At 33.7% G+C, this 18,015-nt stretch overlaps 1 protein-coding gene across 1 annotated transcript in view; it reads right to left on the reverse strand.

The window, feature by feature from the left end:
• Positions 1–18,015, reverse strand: part of NCAM2 (neural cell adhesion molecule 2) — a 281,382-nt gene that overhangs the window by 228,779 nt on the left and 34,588 nt on the right. The window contains exon 2 of the mRNA XM_020996054.2: positions 5,892–5,966. Coding sequence (XP_020851713.1) covers positions 5,892–5,966 — 75 coding nt within the window. The remainder of the gene's footprint in view (positions 1–5,891; positions 5,967–18,015) is intronic.

An 18,015-nucleotide genomic window follows, 5' to 3' on the forward strand; every position in this document is an offset into this window, starting at 1 on the left:
ATATCTGGCATTAAGGTATATGCCTGTAAAGTGCATGGATTAGGAAAATCTAAGTTCAAATCTGGTCTCAGAAACTTACTAGCTATATGAACCCGAGCAAGTCACTTCACCTCTGTTTGCTTCAGTTTCCTCATCTGTAAAATGAGTTAATAACAGCACTTACCTCCCAGAGTTATTGTGAGGATCAAATGAGATAATAATTGTAAAGTGCTTTTTTTTTTTTTAGGCAATTGGGGTTAAGTGACTTGCCCAGGGTCACACAGCTAGTAAGTGTCAAGTGTTTGGTCTGAGGCCAGATTTGAAAGTGTTTGGTCTAAGGCCAGATTTGAACTCAGGTCCTCCTGACTTCAGGGCCAGTGCTCTATCCACTGAACCACCTAGCTGCCCCTAGTACTTAGCACTTTGACTGGCACATGGTAAGCACCATACAAATGTTAGTTATTATTTTTATTAAGCATAATTATTCTATACTGTTTTTTTCAATGCAATTGGTACAAAATGCCAAATTGATAGATGGTGATTTTCTGTTTCAGAGGATTTTGAAATACATTCAACTGAATTGATGCTGCCTGACAAAAAAGTTTTGTGTTATGTTTTAAAAATCCATAATATTGTTTGTTTTTGTTAAGCTTCTACATTTTCTCATATTGTGATTTTTGGGAAATCATTATATATGAAATTCTGTTAATCTGAAAAATGACACCCAGAGGTGGACACAAATCTAGCATTAGAAAAGTAATTTTTCTTTTAACCTGGATGCTGTTGGATTACAAACTGAGCACTTAAAGAATTCAGTTACAATATATGGAAACTGTAAAGTATTTAATTGAGTATATTTTGCTTTAAAATGGATAATAATAATAATTTGCAATAGCAAATAGCAGGGGACAAAAAGCACCACACACCTCTTAGGGTATCCTTCCCTGTCTGTGAGGTTCTTTGGGACTTTCTATTTGGGCAAGATCATAAGATCTTATTAACTCTTGAGAGAAGCTGCTAACAAAAGACTGTAAAGTTTTATAAAGGAGTTACAAATTTGCTTATAGTAAAGAGGGAGCTTTCTCTGACTGACTGTCTTGCCATTGCTTATGAGAATTATGAAATTGTACCTCTTAATAAATACTATGTATTGAAGAGACATCTTTGAGTCATCTTAGTAACAACAGACCTTAGATTATAAGATTTTTTTGTATGAGGGGTTAACTGGCAACATAGATAGCTGTTAGTCTGTAGGCTTACAATAGCCAGCATTTTTCTGGGGGTTTTGAATCAACTATCATGTATTCACTGTAAGTGTGAGATGCCAGAATGTAATTATTTTTAATTTTTAATTTTTAATTTCAGCTCTAGGATGGATTTAAACTAGAAAGGATAAGATAAGGCTTTATATGTGCTTATATATTCTTTTATGTACAGTTAACTATTATTGTAATAATATGAGAAAAAATATTAATAACCTAGCCCTATGCTGTGATTAGTGAAATTTTGCTATTTGAGTCAAAATTTCTTGGGACAGTGATTTGATATTGTTCTGAGTTTTTATTTTAGGCATAATTATCTGAATTGTTATTAAACCAATAGACCACCATTTAAGGGAAATGCCATGTGCTGCCCCAAAAGGGTGAAGTCTAAGAACTGTTACAGATGGATGTCTGTGCCTAGGAAAGTTGAGGTGACGACCTCGTAGAGGCAAAAGTGGGATCTTCTTGACTTGGTTGCCCTATTATGCTATTTCCTTTCTGAACAGGAAAATTTTCCCACTTGATTAATCCTGTGTAACTTTGCTACATGATTAGTTGTAAACTAGGACCCTTCCCTGGAATCACAGAGCAAAGGGAGTTTATTCCCCTGTTATGCTTATTTTAGGTCAGTCTGTGCCCTTTTGGGGACAGTCTTGATATTGTTGTAATCATGCTCTTCCTTTTTCCTTTCATAGAAAATTTCTATAATCAGTGTAGGAGTGTTGCTGCAATGTTAAATCTATTGATAAAATAATACTAAAATGTCTCTGAGTTGCTATAAAGAGATACAAGTATGAAAGATATTATTTTTAATCTGAATTTGTCATCAACTTCCCACCCTAAGTAAATAAGTAAATGAATTCTTGGGATTGCCATCCTTAAGTATCTTTCAGGAGGGTTTAAGGATGATCTATGTCCTCAAAAGGAGAGGATGAAATGAAGATGTAAAAATTTTAAAATTTTAATGGAGTAGTAAACTTCACTTTGAGAAAGCAACAAGATTAGACTATTTTAGGAACTAAAACATTATACACGCACACACATCATACACATACATACACATATGATTCACTTCCAAATGTTTCTAACTGTATAATAAGGTTTTGATTTTGTTTTAATAATATGTTCTCAAACTTGGATTAAGGATTTTTACAAATAGAATTGCATTAATAATTGTAAAGAAAATTTTAAATCTTTTTTTTTCATGTTTTAAAACCTCTGATAACATTAAAAGACAGATGGACTCTCTTTACAAGCTATGGATCCTCTTAAGAGTCTTCCTTCAGTCTGTAGATGGCATTGTCCATATCAGGTACATGGTTCAAGTAATGACAGAGCAAGTAGTATATAAAACTGAAATTCTTTTAACTTTAGATGAATTATGGGTTCCCAATTTAATGTTCTTCTTATAGCTCTGTTGTTAATAGGCTTAGCTCCATTAAGTTTAAGCTAGTTTTCACCATATGGACTAGTTACTGGAAAACCAAATTTAGAAGACTGTATTAAATTGTGTTAAGTCCTTGTTACTGGCAGATTTTAGCAATATTAAATAGAGAATCTCTGCAAGTTACTTGGAACCAGAGAAGCAGATCTGATTGGAGGAGCCCCATCCACAGCTGTCCTGAGCACAAGGCCTATTCTAAAGTATCCAAGGGAAGACCAGATGATTACGTGGGAAGTGTGAGACTCAAGATGAAATGTGCTGATTAAATGGAAATTGGGAGTGGGTCACAAGAAGACAATGTTATTTAAACTGTTAACTGTTATTGTATTAATTTTTCATGGTGTTTATGTTTGCCTGGAAGAGGGATATGTCCTAACTCCTTTTATTTATTGTTTGGGGATCAGGGCTATTCTTCCTGCAACTTTTGGTCGACTGAAAGCCTGTTTTCTGTTTTTATTAATATAACTTGACCAAAACTTGACTTATGGAATAATAATGCTAACTATTTGACATTCCTCAGGTAGAAGCCAAAGGGAAGTTTGAGATTCCTAAAGTAATTTATTTTTCAGGTATCCCAGCTAACTATATAAGAGAGGAATTCCCTGACACTGAGTTTTCTTGGTTACTTTGGTGATGTGTAAATCACCCCTCTCAAACAGTCCATTGTGAACCCTCTAAATGTAGTTACTAAGCTGTAATCTGACTTAAGTTACCTCCACAGTCTGTTTAACAAGATTTGTCTCCTTAAGAGAAAAAGGACCCACATGTACAAAAATATTTATAGTAGCTCTTTTTGGTGGTGACCAAGAACTGGAAACTAAGAGGATGCCCATCAATTACAGAACAGTCAAACAAGTTGTGGCACATGAATTTAATGGATTAGTATGGTGCTGTAAGAAATGTTGAAGAGGATAGTTTCAGAAAAACATAGGGAAGATTTGTATGACCTCATGCAAAGTGAAGTGAGAAGAACCAAGAGAACAATTTATATAGATAATCAACTTTGAAAGACTTAATAATGCTGATCAATCAAATGACCAACCATAATTTCCATGGACTCATTAAGAACTCTAGATAGAGAATTGAAGGATTTAGAGACCAGATTAAAGCATATTTTTTTTCCTTTTTTTTTTGGAACATATTTTGCATGACTATACATACTTGTAATGGGTCATTTTTTTTTTTTGTCTTCTCAACAGGCTGGGGAAAGGGAAGGAGAAGAGAGAGAATTTGGAACAGAGAGGAAAATACATTTCTTTTTAAAAGGGAGAAGAGGTGGGGGGGAAGAAAAGGGAGAGGGTGAGAGAATGAGAGAGAGGGAAGACACATAGTTCTAGATTCTCTCTTTAGGGAGAGGTCCCTGAAGGAGAAAAAGACTCTGTGAAGAAGGTGGTATGTAGAAGAGTCAGCATCTCCATCCCCAGCTTATCACCCCAGAAACTTTGCGGAATTCCCCTTGGGTGAAATCTGGAACTCTCTTTCTTGGTTCCAGTGAGATATCTCACTGTCAGTGGTTACTCTGTGGATTGTCTGGTATATTCTCATTTGCATGATTTCTCAGATATATCTTTGCTCTCAGCTTGGACAAATGGGCTTATTTGCTTTGCAGCATGTATGATTTTTTGTGTAACTGGCATTTGGTAGGGAGGAAGTCAAGTCTTTGATTTATAGCTTGGAGAACTCCTTCCCCATTATGGGACAGTCATCAGGAACACAACTTGAACCTAAAAATTGTTTCCCTAGATGAATAATATTTTGATGACAAATACAATTCTATTTCTCATGTATACTAATACTTATGTAATAATTTCCTTCATATTATTAATTTTTATAGTAAAAATGCCAACATCTTATTGTGAAAGAGATTTTCTAATATATGATTTTAAAGGTTTTGATGCTTTATTTTGTTTACATAAGTCATATCTTATTCTGACTTCTTGTCTCATTCTCCCTATCCGTATATATAAATATTGAACCCACCCTGTATCAAAGAAATAAAACTTGTGGTCAAAACTAGTACATATGACAGCACATGCAACATTTCTCTCCCATAGTTTTCTACTTTTCTACTGAAAAAGAGAAATGTGTTTCATCATCTGTCTTTAGGCCCAAGAGTAATCACTGTAGGAAATCTGAATTTAGCTGCTTTTTAGTGTTGTTTGCATTTACATTACAGTTCCCATGAGAAAACTTTTGTATCAGAGAGAGAAAAGATTTTCCATGTCAAACAGAAAACTGATTTTAACTCATTTTGGCATAAGGAATGAACAAATCTATAATATTAAATGCAACCTGCAATCCATGTGTTTCTTGAGAAAGTGGCACCTTGAAAAAACTTATGCTAATAATCATTAAACCAGTTTGAATCTCTTGTGTAGAATAAATTGGTCAGGTAATGTAATTTTGTAGTTACATTGATAACTGGGAGATGAAACAGGCTGAGTCCAGTTTTTGTTCGTTTTTTGGTATGCCTCAATTATTGCTATAGGGAGAAGGGAGACAAAGTAATAAGCATTTATATGGCACCTACTGTGTACCAGTTATAGTGCTAAGTGCTTTGATACTCACACAACAACCCTATCTGGTAAGATCTATTATTATCCCAATTTTAGAGTTAAGAAAATTGAATCAAGCAAAAGCTAAGTGCCTTGCCCAGGGACACACAGCTACTAAGTGTCTCAGGCTAGGATATGAACTCAGGTTTTCCTTATTCAAATCCCAGCACTCTGGGATTCACTGCATCACCTAGCTGGGGAAAGAAGTAACTCATCTCTGTAGCTTACTATTTTAACTAAATAATCTTACTATCTATGTGATAAACTCAATTGTTTCTGCTTATGCAAATATTCTCAATACACTACAAATTTCAAAGCCCTAATTGATATGTCCTGCTTATAATTCTACTGAGACAATTGAAATTATTTAAGTAAATCCATTAGCATGCACATATTATTTATACAATGGAATTATTTTCAAAATAAACAACCCGGTCAGTTTAGTATTTAGAAATAATGAGGTATATATCCAAATACATAGAACATAAGCCAAATACTATTTCTTACAATGCAGTGTTAGGAAAAACAAACTTACAGATAATACTACTATTTTTGTAAAGTTAAATTTATGAATATTTAATAATTTTCCAAGAATATTATTAAGGCTGAAACATGTCAAGTATAATCTTAAAAGTATACTCAAATACATACCTGTACATGTGAAGAATTTGGACTCACCAACACTAATTTCTACTTTGCTAAGTGAAATTGTCACTTGTAGAAGAGCTGAAAGATATAATTATTAAACCATAATTAAAATAGTGATTTAAATGATATAATATGAGCAAAATGTATTCCATTATTTGGAAATTCTTCTACAAGATAAACTATAACTTAACTCACCTTCCATATTGAATTACCCCCATATTTTTTAAAGCGACTGATTAGTTCATATTTTAACACTTATCTTAGCATTTATTAGTCAGATTTACTATTTGGTTAAGCTGATCTTGTGTCAGAGAATTTGGTTTTGATTCCTGACTTGGCTGCTTATTACAGGTATTACCTTGGACAAGTAGCCTCACTACAGGTAGCAGCTTTCCCCTTCAGAAAATGAAGGATTCTGACCAGATAATTTCTAGGGCTAAGGCTAGCCTCTATCTGATCCCAAAAGAGGGAGAAAGTGAAGTCTATAGAGAGGAACAAGAATTGAGAGAGAACTAGAGTGAGGATAATAGAGGGGTGCGAGAGGAATAACTGTAGTACTCAGAACTGAAAACAATACTGCAGATGGGGTCTGACAAGGGCACAGTTCAGTAGGACTATCACTTTTCGATTTCTAAAAGGTATTCCCTTTCTTAACGTGGCCCAAGATTCACATTAGCTGAAGGCTGATATGCCAAACGGCTAAATGAAATTGAGCTTGCAGTTCACCAACCTCCACAGAGTCTTTCCAAAACAATTGCTTTTTAATCATGCCTCCTCCATTGCATACTTATAAAGCTGACTGTTTTTCAGAGGGGAGGAATAGTATTTCAACTTATTAGATTCAGCCCAGTATTCTAGCCCAAAGGTATCAAACTCACAACCAGACACAACTCCTAAGTGCTGGGAACCATATTAAAATGAAATTGGGTTTGACAAAATAAATACAATACAATGCAACAGAAAATGTTAATTTGTGGTTTTCTAAGTCAATATGTGGCCCACAGGGTGCTTTATATTTGATTGGTAACACTGTTCTCTTCATTCTGTCCCTTCCAGCCTGGTGATTTGCAAAGTTGATGAGTATATCATTAATGCCTTTATCCAAATCAATGTTAAGAGGAAGAGGTCAAGTTGAGATTCCTAGGGCATTAAATTGGAGAATTTATGCTAAATTGACACTGGCTTGGACAACTACTCTTTAAGCATGTCCATCCAATCAGTTGTGAATCCATCTGACTATATTATCATCTAATTCATATCTCTTCAATTTCTCTGCAAGAATAATATGTGACACATTATGAAAAGCTTTGCTAATATCCATGACATTTCCTTCATCCATTAGTTTAGTAATCCTCTCAAAAAAAGGCAAGGGGTTAGGCTGTTATAACTTATCCTTGACGAAGACAGACTGACTTTGTAACCACTGTTCCCTTTCTAAATGTTCAACAATTATTTCTAATAACCCTTTCAAACGTCTTCCCAGAAATTGAAGACAAGTTCACTGACTTATAGCTTTTACACTCTTTGCAGAGAAAAAAAAGGAAAAAAACGTCGACCAGTTCTGCCTTCTCTCTGTTTTCAGTTATAATCTTTCCGTTCTTCTCAAGCAAAAGTACTATCTCTTCTTTGATACTCTTTTTTCTTACAATATGGTTCAACAATAGTCACCTTTTTCTTTGTCCTTATTTTCCCTCACCAGCCTCAGGTCATTCTCAGCTTAGTATTCCTGATTGTAATTTTTACACAATTCTACTACACTGTTACAGTTATCTTATATTACTTGGTCTTGCTTTCATCTTAGGTACAATTTCAGTTGGTTGGCATGATCGCTGTGCATCCAGATTGGTTTCTTCAGACAAATTACAGTATTCCTGCACATCACAATTGTTTCCCTTTGTGTCTTCAGAATTTCACTTAAAAAACCCCCAATTTTTCAATTAACAAAAATCTACCTTTTCCTCCCATCTCCTTTTCCTTGAAAAAGAAAGAAAAACAAAATTCTTGCAACAAATAATAATGATAATTAAAATAGCTAATATTTATAAAGCATTTATTATGCGCTAGGCACTCTGCTAAGTGCTTTACAATTATTATCTTATTTGATCCTCACAACAACCCTGGGAGGTAGGTGCTATATGTATAATCAAACAAAACAAATTTCGATACTAGACATTTTCCCAAAAAAATGTGTCAATTTATATACTGAGTCCATCATATTTTTGTCAAGAAGTGAATAACATGTTTCATTCTGAGTTCTCTGGAATCATAGCTGAGTGTATTGATCGACACTCTTAAATCTTTCAAAGAGGTTTATCTTTGGAATGTTGTTGTTATTCTATTATTTACTGCCTTAGTTATGTTCACTTCACTCTATATTACTTCATTTATCTTCGCAGATTTTTTTGAAACTATCCTCTTCATTATTTCTTACTCCAAAGAGTATTTTATCATGTTCATATACCATAACTTGTTCATCTATTTCCCCAATTCATGTTAGATAAGTACTCCCCACCCCACAGCCGTTTTTCCAGTTCTTTGCCACTACAAGGAACTGCTACAAATATTTTTATAAAATAAATCCTTTTCCTTCTCCTTTGATCTCTTTTGAAATAAAGCTAGAATGATATCACTAGGTCAAAGGGAACAATTAATAGCATTTGGAACATAGTTCCAAATTACTTTCCAGAATAGTTAGAGCAGGAACCATTAGTGTACCTGTTTTCTTACAGTTCCTCCAATATTTGTCATCTTTTTTGGGGTACAACTTGGCCAATTTTTTTGAGACTGTGTCTCACCATCTGCCTAAGCTGGAACTGCAGTAGAAAAGCTTTGATCTGCTTTGTTCTAACCTAGGTATATTTGATTGTCCTTCGATACCTGATGGCCCCTCACAGCAAATGAGTGCTGAAGTTAGTGTGAAATTCTATTGGCTTTAGCCCTATTGCAGCTCAAAATTCCAGAGCTCAAGTGATCTACCAGCTTCAACCTCCCCAAGGAGAAGAAATCACAGGTGTATGAAACCAGGTCCTGTGTTACTTCTGCAAATCTGATGGGTATGAGGCAGAACTTCACAGTGGCTTTAATTTGAATTTCTCTATTGGTGATTTGAAACTTTTATTTTTCAAATGGCTAATAGCTTGTATTACTTCCTATGAAAACTACTGTTCATATGCTTTTGCCATTTGCAATGGTAGGGTAATGTCTCTCATTCTTATAAATCTAATTAATTCCCTGTGTATCTTAGAAATGAAAATTTGATCAGAGAAATTTACTAGAAATATTTTCCCCGTTACCTACTTCTTTTGGCACACAGAGCAGGTGCTTAATAAATTCTTGTTGATTTGTTGACTTTTAGCTTCATTGGTTTGTATAGAGTAAGATAACATTTCTGCCTTTTTACATTTGTTTATGAGGTTTTTATGCCCCCAAATATTGTTGGTTTTAAATTAAATAGTTACATTTTGCAAAGGTATCATAAACACCTAAAACTATGTTCACTCCTTTCGATTCCCATTCAGTAACTGCCTTAGGTACAGTATCTCTAATTTTTCTAGGGGAGAAGGGAAGGGAGTAAATATTTGTAGAGCATATACTATGTGCCAAGCACTTGACAAATATTATCTCATTTGATCCTCACAACAACCTTGCAAGGTAGGTGTAGTTTTTATCCCCATTTTACAGATCAGGAAAATGAGGCAATGAAGATAAATAACTTGATCACAGTCACACAGCTAGTAAGTATCTGAAGCTAGATTTGAACTCAGGTTTTCTGATTCCAGGCCCAGGAATTCCTATTTCCACTACCTAGCTGCCTCTATGACTATTCCAGTTCATAATTTAATTTTTTTTTACAGATTTTTTTACTCCAAAAGGAGTAAAGTGAAGAATCCCACGCCTACTCCCATTGTAGCTTGCTATTCATCTCTTTTCATTAAGTTCATTTTTGATCTTTCCTTGTCTTGAGTTATGATTTCTACCTCTGCCTTTTATACTTAAGCTGAAGCACCCTGGATTTTACAGCAGACCATCACTTTAACCGGGTGAATCTGAATGTTTCAAGTGTGTTTCTTATAAAGAACTAAAATTCTGGGTCATGTGACCAAGAAATGGAGGCCTAGATATTTTCTCTGATCCTTAAATTGTCTGAAAATTCTTCAGAAGAGAAATTACATGCCAAAAACAAAGCACACCTCCAATTAGAAGTGTTAAACTTCCAAAACTCCCTAGTGCAATCTGAACCAGATTAAAATGCAACTGGGAGATGTTTAACAAATGAAATGAAAATACAATAATACAGAGATAATATTAATTTGTGGTTTTCCAAGTGAATATGTAGCCTGCAGGGATCCATTTTATTTGAGTTTGACACCACTCTGTCTAGGACACCAGGAAACCAGAAGATAATAAAAACTCTATAACATAAACTAAAGCCTACCTCACATTCATTCAGTACACTATTATCCACTGATGACCACTCTTCTAGTAGCAGAGCTGAACTAGTCACCCAAACCATATGCTTGCAACAAAATATTATCTTACACCATGGCTCCATCTCCTTTTATCTAATGCCAAGAGGTCCAAGCTCCAAACTGCAGAAGTTTGCTGCAGATTTAATAGCCAGCACCATGGCAACATTATGTTCGGGGAAAAAATCTCTGCATGAGAAATAAGAAGTGGGAAAGGGGCAGAACACGTGTTTGCTCTTAAAACAGAGACCAACTCCACATTCTCACCACACTCCCAAAGGCTAGGACATCCAAGTTCTGTATGACAGAAATCGGCCCAGGCTGCAGTAAGATCAACATGACAATATTGTGTTTTCTCAGGCCAGAAAACTGAGCAAAAAAGGGAACAGAACAGGACACTATGTACCAGTATCTACATGGCAAACCACTAAGGCTGGGAAAAAGAGTCCAGCATCCATATCCAGCTAAGCTGGTTCTATTCCTTTTTTTTTCAGTTTTGTTTTTTTTAGGCAATTGGGGTTAAGTGACTTGCCTAGGGTCACACAGCTAGTTAAGTGTCAAGTGTTTGGTCTGAGGCTGGATTTGAACTCAGGTCCTCCTGACTTCAGGGCCAGTGTTCTATCCACTGCACCACCTAGCTGCCCCTTGCTAGTTCTATTCCTTCAAAAGTTACTTGCTGGAGAAGCATGAATTAATCAGCATGTGAGGAGGCTGAAACACTTTGAGATAAAGCCTCCAGGGAAACGACTATGAGAGGAGAAAGCATCAGAAAATGAGCAATAAGAGGAAATAAGGGGGAAAAGGCTGAAATCACCAAAGATCTCAAAAAGAAGAAAACTTAAGGAACTTGAGCATAAGATATAAACCAGGAGGAAATATTAACAAAAGATCTAAGAAATGAATTCAGTAATCTATGAATAAATAGTGTAAAATGAAGGAAAATGTTTCAATACTTAATGAGATAGAGGACTTAGTGGATTTTGAGGACATGGAATCACAATTACATTGTTCGTGACTGGTTTGAAAGAAAAATGAGAGTTGTGAGGGGAGAATTTATGGCCTGCAAAGCAGAAATAATTGGCAGAATGGAAAAGCTTAAAATTTCAATGGCAAGTCTCACCACAGAAATAAAAGAGAAGGTAGCTGATTAGCAAAGTAAATAGAGAAAGGCAAAGGGCAATCTAGAAGAAGAGAAGACAAAAGCAATGACGTTAAAATAAAATATGCCCTCTATTCAAGCAAAACATATTGATCTTAAAGACAGGATATGTAAAGTAGCCTCAGGATTACAGGTCTCCCACAAAAGCACAAAAACCTGAACATCATAATGAAGGAAATATATGAAAATTGCCCAGAACTTCAAAGAATCCATAGTTCATCTCTAGAAAATAAACCTAAAGTTGCAAACTATAGTAAACGTGAAGGTAAAATTCCATTGAAGAAAAACAAATTCTTGAAGCCACTAAGAGAAAGACCTTCAAACACAAAAGAAAAGAAATTTGGATGACAAGACTTTTCTGCATCTACTAGAAAATACAAGATGGAATGTAATAATGAGTTCCAAAGAACAATGGAGCACAGGATGCAGTCCAGGGGTGACCTATCTTGCAAATTCCAGCTTAACCATAAATGAAAAAAAAAAAGATGAATGTTCAGTAATAAAGAGGTATTTGAAACATTCTTAGAAAGAAAATCAGACCTGAAAAGATTATTTGCTTCTCAAACATTCTCAACAAAAGAAATGCAGGCAAGATTAAAAAATATAACAGCCAAAGAAAGCCACAACGACAGAGTGACAGAAGAGTAACTGGTAAAAGATTTTTTTCCAAATGTATATAAGCAGACAGGGGTAAGGGTGGAAGTCAAGTAGAGGTGATGGTAGACAGGTGAGTCCCATGACAACCCACCTAAAGGCAAACCATTGGTTTTTGGTGGTTTTTTTGGTAATCATATTGAGGGTGAGCAATGAGGGAAAAGTGATTCTATGTACTCTCAGGAAGAGAAAAGCCTGTAAGGGACTGGGTAAAGGAGATAAGGGAGGGATTGAAAAGTACAGGAAAAGAAAGAAGGAGAAGGCTTATTTGGGTGGCTTCCATTGATGAATATTATTGATGAATACTCCTATGAATAAAGAGAGATGTTTCTGTGAAGTAAAATAGGATATCGTACTAGGTGTGGTATGAAGGATTTGGTATTGTAAAAGACCATTTATCCCACATTGGGCAGGGTGAGGATTGGTATGTAGGAGTTAGAGCTAATTATTGAGACAAATGGGAAAGTAAGGTGACCGAGGGGAGGGTATAGGGCAATAGTTAATGCACAATCCAGGACATGGGGGGAGGAGTCTGCTATGGGGAGAGATTTCCCAATGATAAGTTTACTCATGGCATGACTGAGTCAAAGAAGTCCCGAAGAAGTGCAGTTGCATGGGAAATGAAATGCCTTCTGTTTCATAGTTGAGTTTATCCCATTCACATTCAGAGTAATTACTGTAAAGTGTGTTTTTACCCCATCCTTACTCTCCTTTCTCACTTAGCATATTTCTTTTTCTTTCCATTTTGTCTTAATTTTTCCCCATATTTTCTTAACATCATGAAAACATAACAATACTACTGGAAGGCCCTCTGTCTTTAATTAGACTAAATGATCCCTGAGGATAAAAGGATTTTGAGGATACAAACATAAAATCTCCCCCACTATTTTATATTTGATCACTTACATTTACTTTTTTTTTTACATTGTTCTTGATTCCTGCCTGTGTTTGTGTTTCAAAATTTCTACTTGTCTCTGCTCTTTTTCACCACAAAAACCTAGAAAACTTTTATTTCATTGAAAATCCATTTTCTTGCCTTTAGGCATTATATCAGTTTGGCTGAGTAAGTTATTCTTGATGATAAGACTATATATTTCACCTTTTGAAAAATCATATTCTATCATATCTCCATTCCTCTTAGGGAAGCTATTGACTATGGCTTCTTGAATGAATTTTTAAAAAAATTTCTGGCTGCTTACTGTGTTTTTTCTTTTCACCTGGAAGCTCTGCATTTTGACTATAATTTCCTGGTGCTGTAATTTTGAAATTTCTCTCATTCTGCCTTTTGTTTCTAAAAGATCTGGGAAGATTTCTTGCATAATTTCTTGAAATATTATGTCTAGGCTCTTTTGTTGGTCATTCTTTTAAAAAAGTTCATTAATTGATTATTAATTATTATATATTTATATAAGTATTATAATATAATATATTATTATATATAATTATAATTTATTATATATAATTATAATTTATTATTAATAATTAAATTATTTCCCCTTCATCCCTTTTTCAGGTTAGTTATTTTTGCTATAAGATATCTCACATTTTTTCTTTTTCTAAATTTTATTTATTTTATTCTGAACTTAAGAAATAAAATAATCAGTTCCGTAACAGAGTAGAATAGGAAAAAAAAGATGATTGAACATGAAAATACAAGGTTATTATGTACAACTTGCTACTCCTTTTAAATATACAAAAGTTATCATGTTAATTTTCTCTTTTATTTTCCTTTTTTTTCCTTCCACCCCACCCCTGCCCTAGAGATGGCTACCATTAGGAACAAAAACGTAGATATTTGTAAAATCATTATGTGTGTGTGTGTGTGTGTGTGTGTGTGTGTGTGTGTGTGTGTGTGTGTGTATACTTCTATTCATCAGTTCTTTCTCTGGATGCAGATAGTGTCTTCCCTTCATATGTCCTTTGTAGTTAATTTGGGTATTTATAATAGTCAAAATGACTTATTCATTCAAAAATACCACAACTTGTTCAGCCATTCCCCAACTGACAGCCATCTCTGCAATTTCCAGTTCTTTACCACCACAAAAAGAGCTGCTATAAATAATTTACAACAGAGAGATTTTTTTTCCTTTTTCCCTAATTATCTTGGGTCTGTTTTTGTGGTATTGCTGGGTCAAATGGTATAGCCTGCTTAATAACTCTTTGGGTGTAATTTCAGATTGCTCTCCAAAATGCTTGGATCAGTTCACAATTCCATCAACAGTAAATTAGTGTCCCAATTTGTCCACAACTCCTCCAATATTTGTTGCTTTCCCCTTCAATCATTTTAGCCAATCTGATAGGTGTAAGATGATATCTCAAGGTTGTTTTAATTTGCATTTCTCTAATCAATAATGATTTAGAGGACTTTTTCATGTGACTATAAATTGTTTTGATTCCTTCATCAGAAAATTGCCTGTTCAGATCCTTTGACCATTTAATAATTATGGAATGACTCATATTCATATAGATCTATCAAAGTTCTTTATATATCTGAGATATGAGATCTTTATCTGAGAATCTTCCTGTAAAATTTCCCCCATTTTCTGCTTGCCTTCTGATCTTGGCTACCTTTGTTCTATTTGTACAAAACCTTTTTAATTTAATGTAATCGAAATTATCCATCTTTACACCTCTTATTGCTCTCTATCTCGGTTTATTCATAAATTGTTCACCTAAGTGATATGTCCAATGTTCAAATTTTCTTGTAATATCTCTCTTTATATCTAGGTGATGCATCCATTTTGACCTTATCTTGGTAAATGGTGTAAGCTATTGGTCTATGCCAAATTTCTGCCAAACTGCTTTCCAGTTTTCCCAACAGTTCTTTTTTACCAAATAATGAATGCTTATCCCCAAAACTTAAGTCTTTGTACTTGTCAAATACAAGTTTACCACATATATTTGCTGCTATAGATTGTATGTCTATTCTGTTCCACTGATCTACCTTTCCATTTCTTAGCCAATACCAGATAGTCTTGATAATTACTGACTTAAAATATAGTTTAAGACCTGGTGCTGCTAAACCTCCTTCCTTTACATTTTTTCCAGCCATTCCCTTGATATTCTTGACTTCTTATTTGTTCAAGTGAATTTTATTATTGTTTTTTCTAATTCAGTAAAAAAACTTTGGTAATTTGAGATTGTGTTGAATATATAAATTAGTTTAGGCAAAATTCTCATTTTTATTCTATTGGCCCTGACTACTCATGAACAATTAATATTTCTCCAATTATTTAAATCTGATTTTATTTGTATAGCAAGTTTTCTTTTATAATTTTGTTCCTACAATTCTTAGGTTTGTTTTGGTAGGTGTATTCCTAGGCATTTTATACTAAAACTATTTTAAATGGGGTATCTCTTCTTGCAGTGTTTTGTTTGTGATATATAGGAATGCTGATAATTTATGTGGATTTACTTTATAATCTTGGTACTTTGCTAAAATTATTGTTTCAACTAACTTTTTAGTTGAGTCTTTGGGACTTTCCAAATATATTATCGTATCATCTGCAAAAAGAAACAGCTTTATTACTTCATTTTTATTCTGATTCTTTCTATTTCTTTTTCTTCCCTTATTGCTGTATCTAGGAATTCTCATACAATATTGAATATTACTGACAGTCAGCATCCTTGTTTCACACCTGATCTTACTAGGAAGACTTCTAACTTATCCTCATTTGCTGATGGTTTTAGGCAATTTTTTTTTATCAATTTAAGGAAAAATCCATTTATACCTAAATTTTCAAGTGTTTTTAATAGACATGAATGTTGTACTTTATCAAAAGCTTTTTCTGCATCAATTGATATGATTTTTTAAAAACTTTTATTGTTGATATGATCAATTATGCTAATTGTTTCCCTTATGTTAAGTCATCCCTGCATTCTTGCTATGAATCCTGCTTGGTCATAACATACAATCTTTGTAATATGTTGTTGTAATCTTTTAGCTAGTATTTTATTTATGATTTTTGCATCCATATTCATTAATGAAATTGGTCTACAAGTTTCTTTCTCTGTTTTTTTTTTAATCTTCATGGTTTAGGTATCAATATCGTATTTGTTTCATAAAAGGAGTTTGTTAGGATCCCTTCTTTGCCTATTATTCCAAATAATTTAATGTTGGAATTGGCTGATCTTTAAATGTCTGATAAAATTCACTTGTAAATGCTTCTGGTATTGGTGCTTTTATTCTTAGGAAGCACATTTATGGCCTGTTCAATTTCTTTTTCCAAAATAAGTCTATTTAGATACTCTATTTCTTCTTTTGCTAATCTAGGCAATTTTTGTTTTTGTAAATATTCTTCCATTTCACTTAAATTGTTAAATTTATTGGCATATAGTTGGGCAAAATAACTCCTTAAAATTTTACCCTTTTCATTTTTTAATACTAGTGATTTGCTCTTTTCCTCTCTTTTTAAAAATAAAATTAACCAGTGGTTTATCTATTTTATTGGTTTTTATAAAACCATCCTAGTTGCATTAATTCAAAGGTTTTTTACATTCAGTTTTATTAATTTCACCTTTAATTTTTTAAGATTTCCAATTTACTATTTAACTGGGAATTTTTAGTTTGCTCCTTTTCTAGTTTTTTAAACTGCATACCCAATTCATTGGTCTACTCTTTCTCCATTTTATTGATGTAAGCATTTAGAGATACACATTTTCCTCTGATTACTGTTTTTGCTTCATCCCATAGGCTTTAATATATTGTCTTATTATTGTCATTCTCTTTAATGAAATTATTGATTGTTTCTATGATTCTTTCTTTAACTCACTCATTATTTAATATTAGGTTGTTTAATCTCCAATTAGTTTTTAGTCTATCTTTCTGTGATTCCTTATTAAATATAATTTTTATTGTATTGTGATCTGAAAAGGATACTTTTAATATTTCTGCTTTTCACATAAAATTTTTATGTCCTAATATATGGTCAATCTTTGTAAAGGTACCATGAACCACTGAGAAAAAAGCATATTCTTTCTATTCTCTCTAGATAGCTCTCATATCTAGCTTATCTAAAATTCTATTCACTTCATTGACTTCTTTCTTATTTATTTTTTGGTTAGGTTTATCTCGTTCTAAGAGGAAAATATTGAAGTCCTCCACTATTATATCACTACTATCTTTGCCTGGAATTCATTTAACTTTTCTACTCAAAATTTCATATTTTCTTCTATTTTTAAGTCTTTTTACTTTTATTTAATATTTCTTGTTGTCTTATGGAATCACTAACTTCTATTTGATCCATTCTGATTTTTAAGAAGTTTATTGATTGGGCAAGATCTGTATTTCCTGTGCCAAACTATTATTTTTTCCCCAATTCTTCCACAGCTCTTATTTATTTTCTAATCCTTTCTTCTATCACTCAATTTATTTAATCATTTAAAATTTTTTTTTAAATCTTGGTTAATTTCTTCAGGAATTCTAGTGAATTTATTCCCATGAAAAAAACTTTAAACTTTGAGGTTTTGCTTTGAGATGATTTGTAGTAATTCATTTCTTTTTTTTTCTTGTATGTTCCTATCACAATAATAGTTCTTTAAGGTGGATTTTTTTTTGCACATTCTTCTAGCCACACTCCCTTTGCACACTTCTAGAGGAAATGTTTTAGCCATTCTTAGTCATGTCTTGTGTACTTATTAATTTCTACTTCTACTTTCATAGGGTCTTGAGTGTTATGTCATTCAACAGTCTCAGAGGGGCAGCAAGGTAGCACAGTGGATAGAATACCAGCCCTGGATTCAGGAGGACCTGAGTTCAAATCCGGCCTCCGACACATAACACTTACTAGCTGTGTGACCCTGGGCAAGTCACTTAACCCTGTTGCCTAGCCAAAACCAAACCAAAACA

This window comes from Phascolarctos cinereus, unplaced genomic scaffold, assembly GCF_003287225.1.
Source record: "Phascolarctos cinereus isolate Bilbo 61053 unplaced genomic scaffold, phaCin_HiC Scaffold_726;HRSCAF=1367, whole genome shotgun sequence".
NCBI lineage: Eukaryota > Metazoa > Chordata > Mammalia > Diprotodontia > Phascolarctidae > Phascolarctos > Phascolarctos cinereus.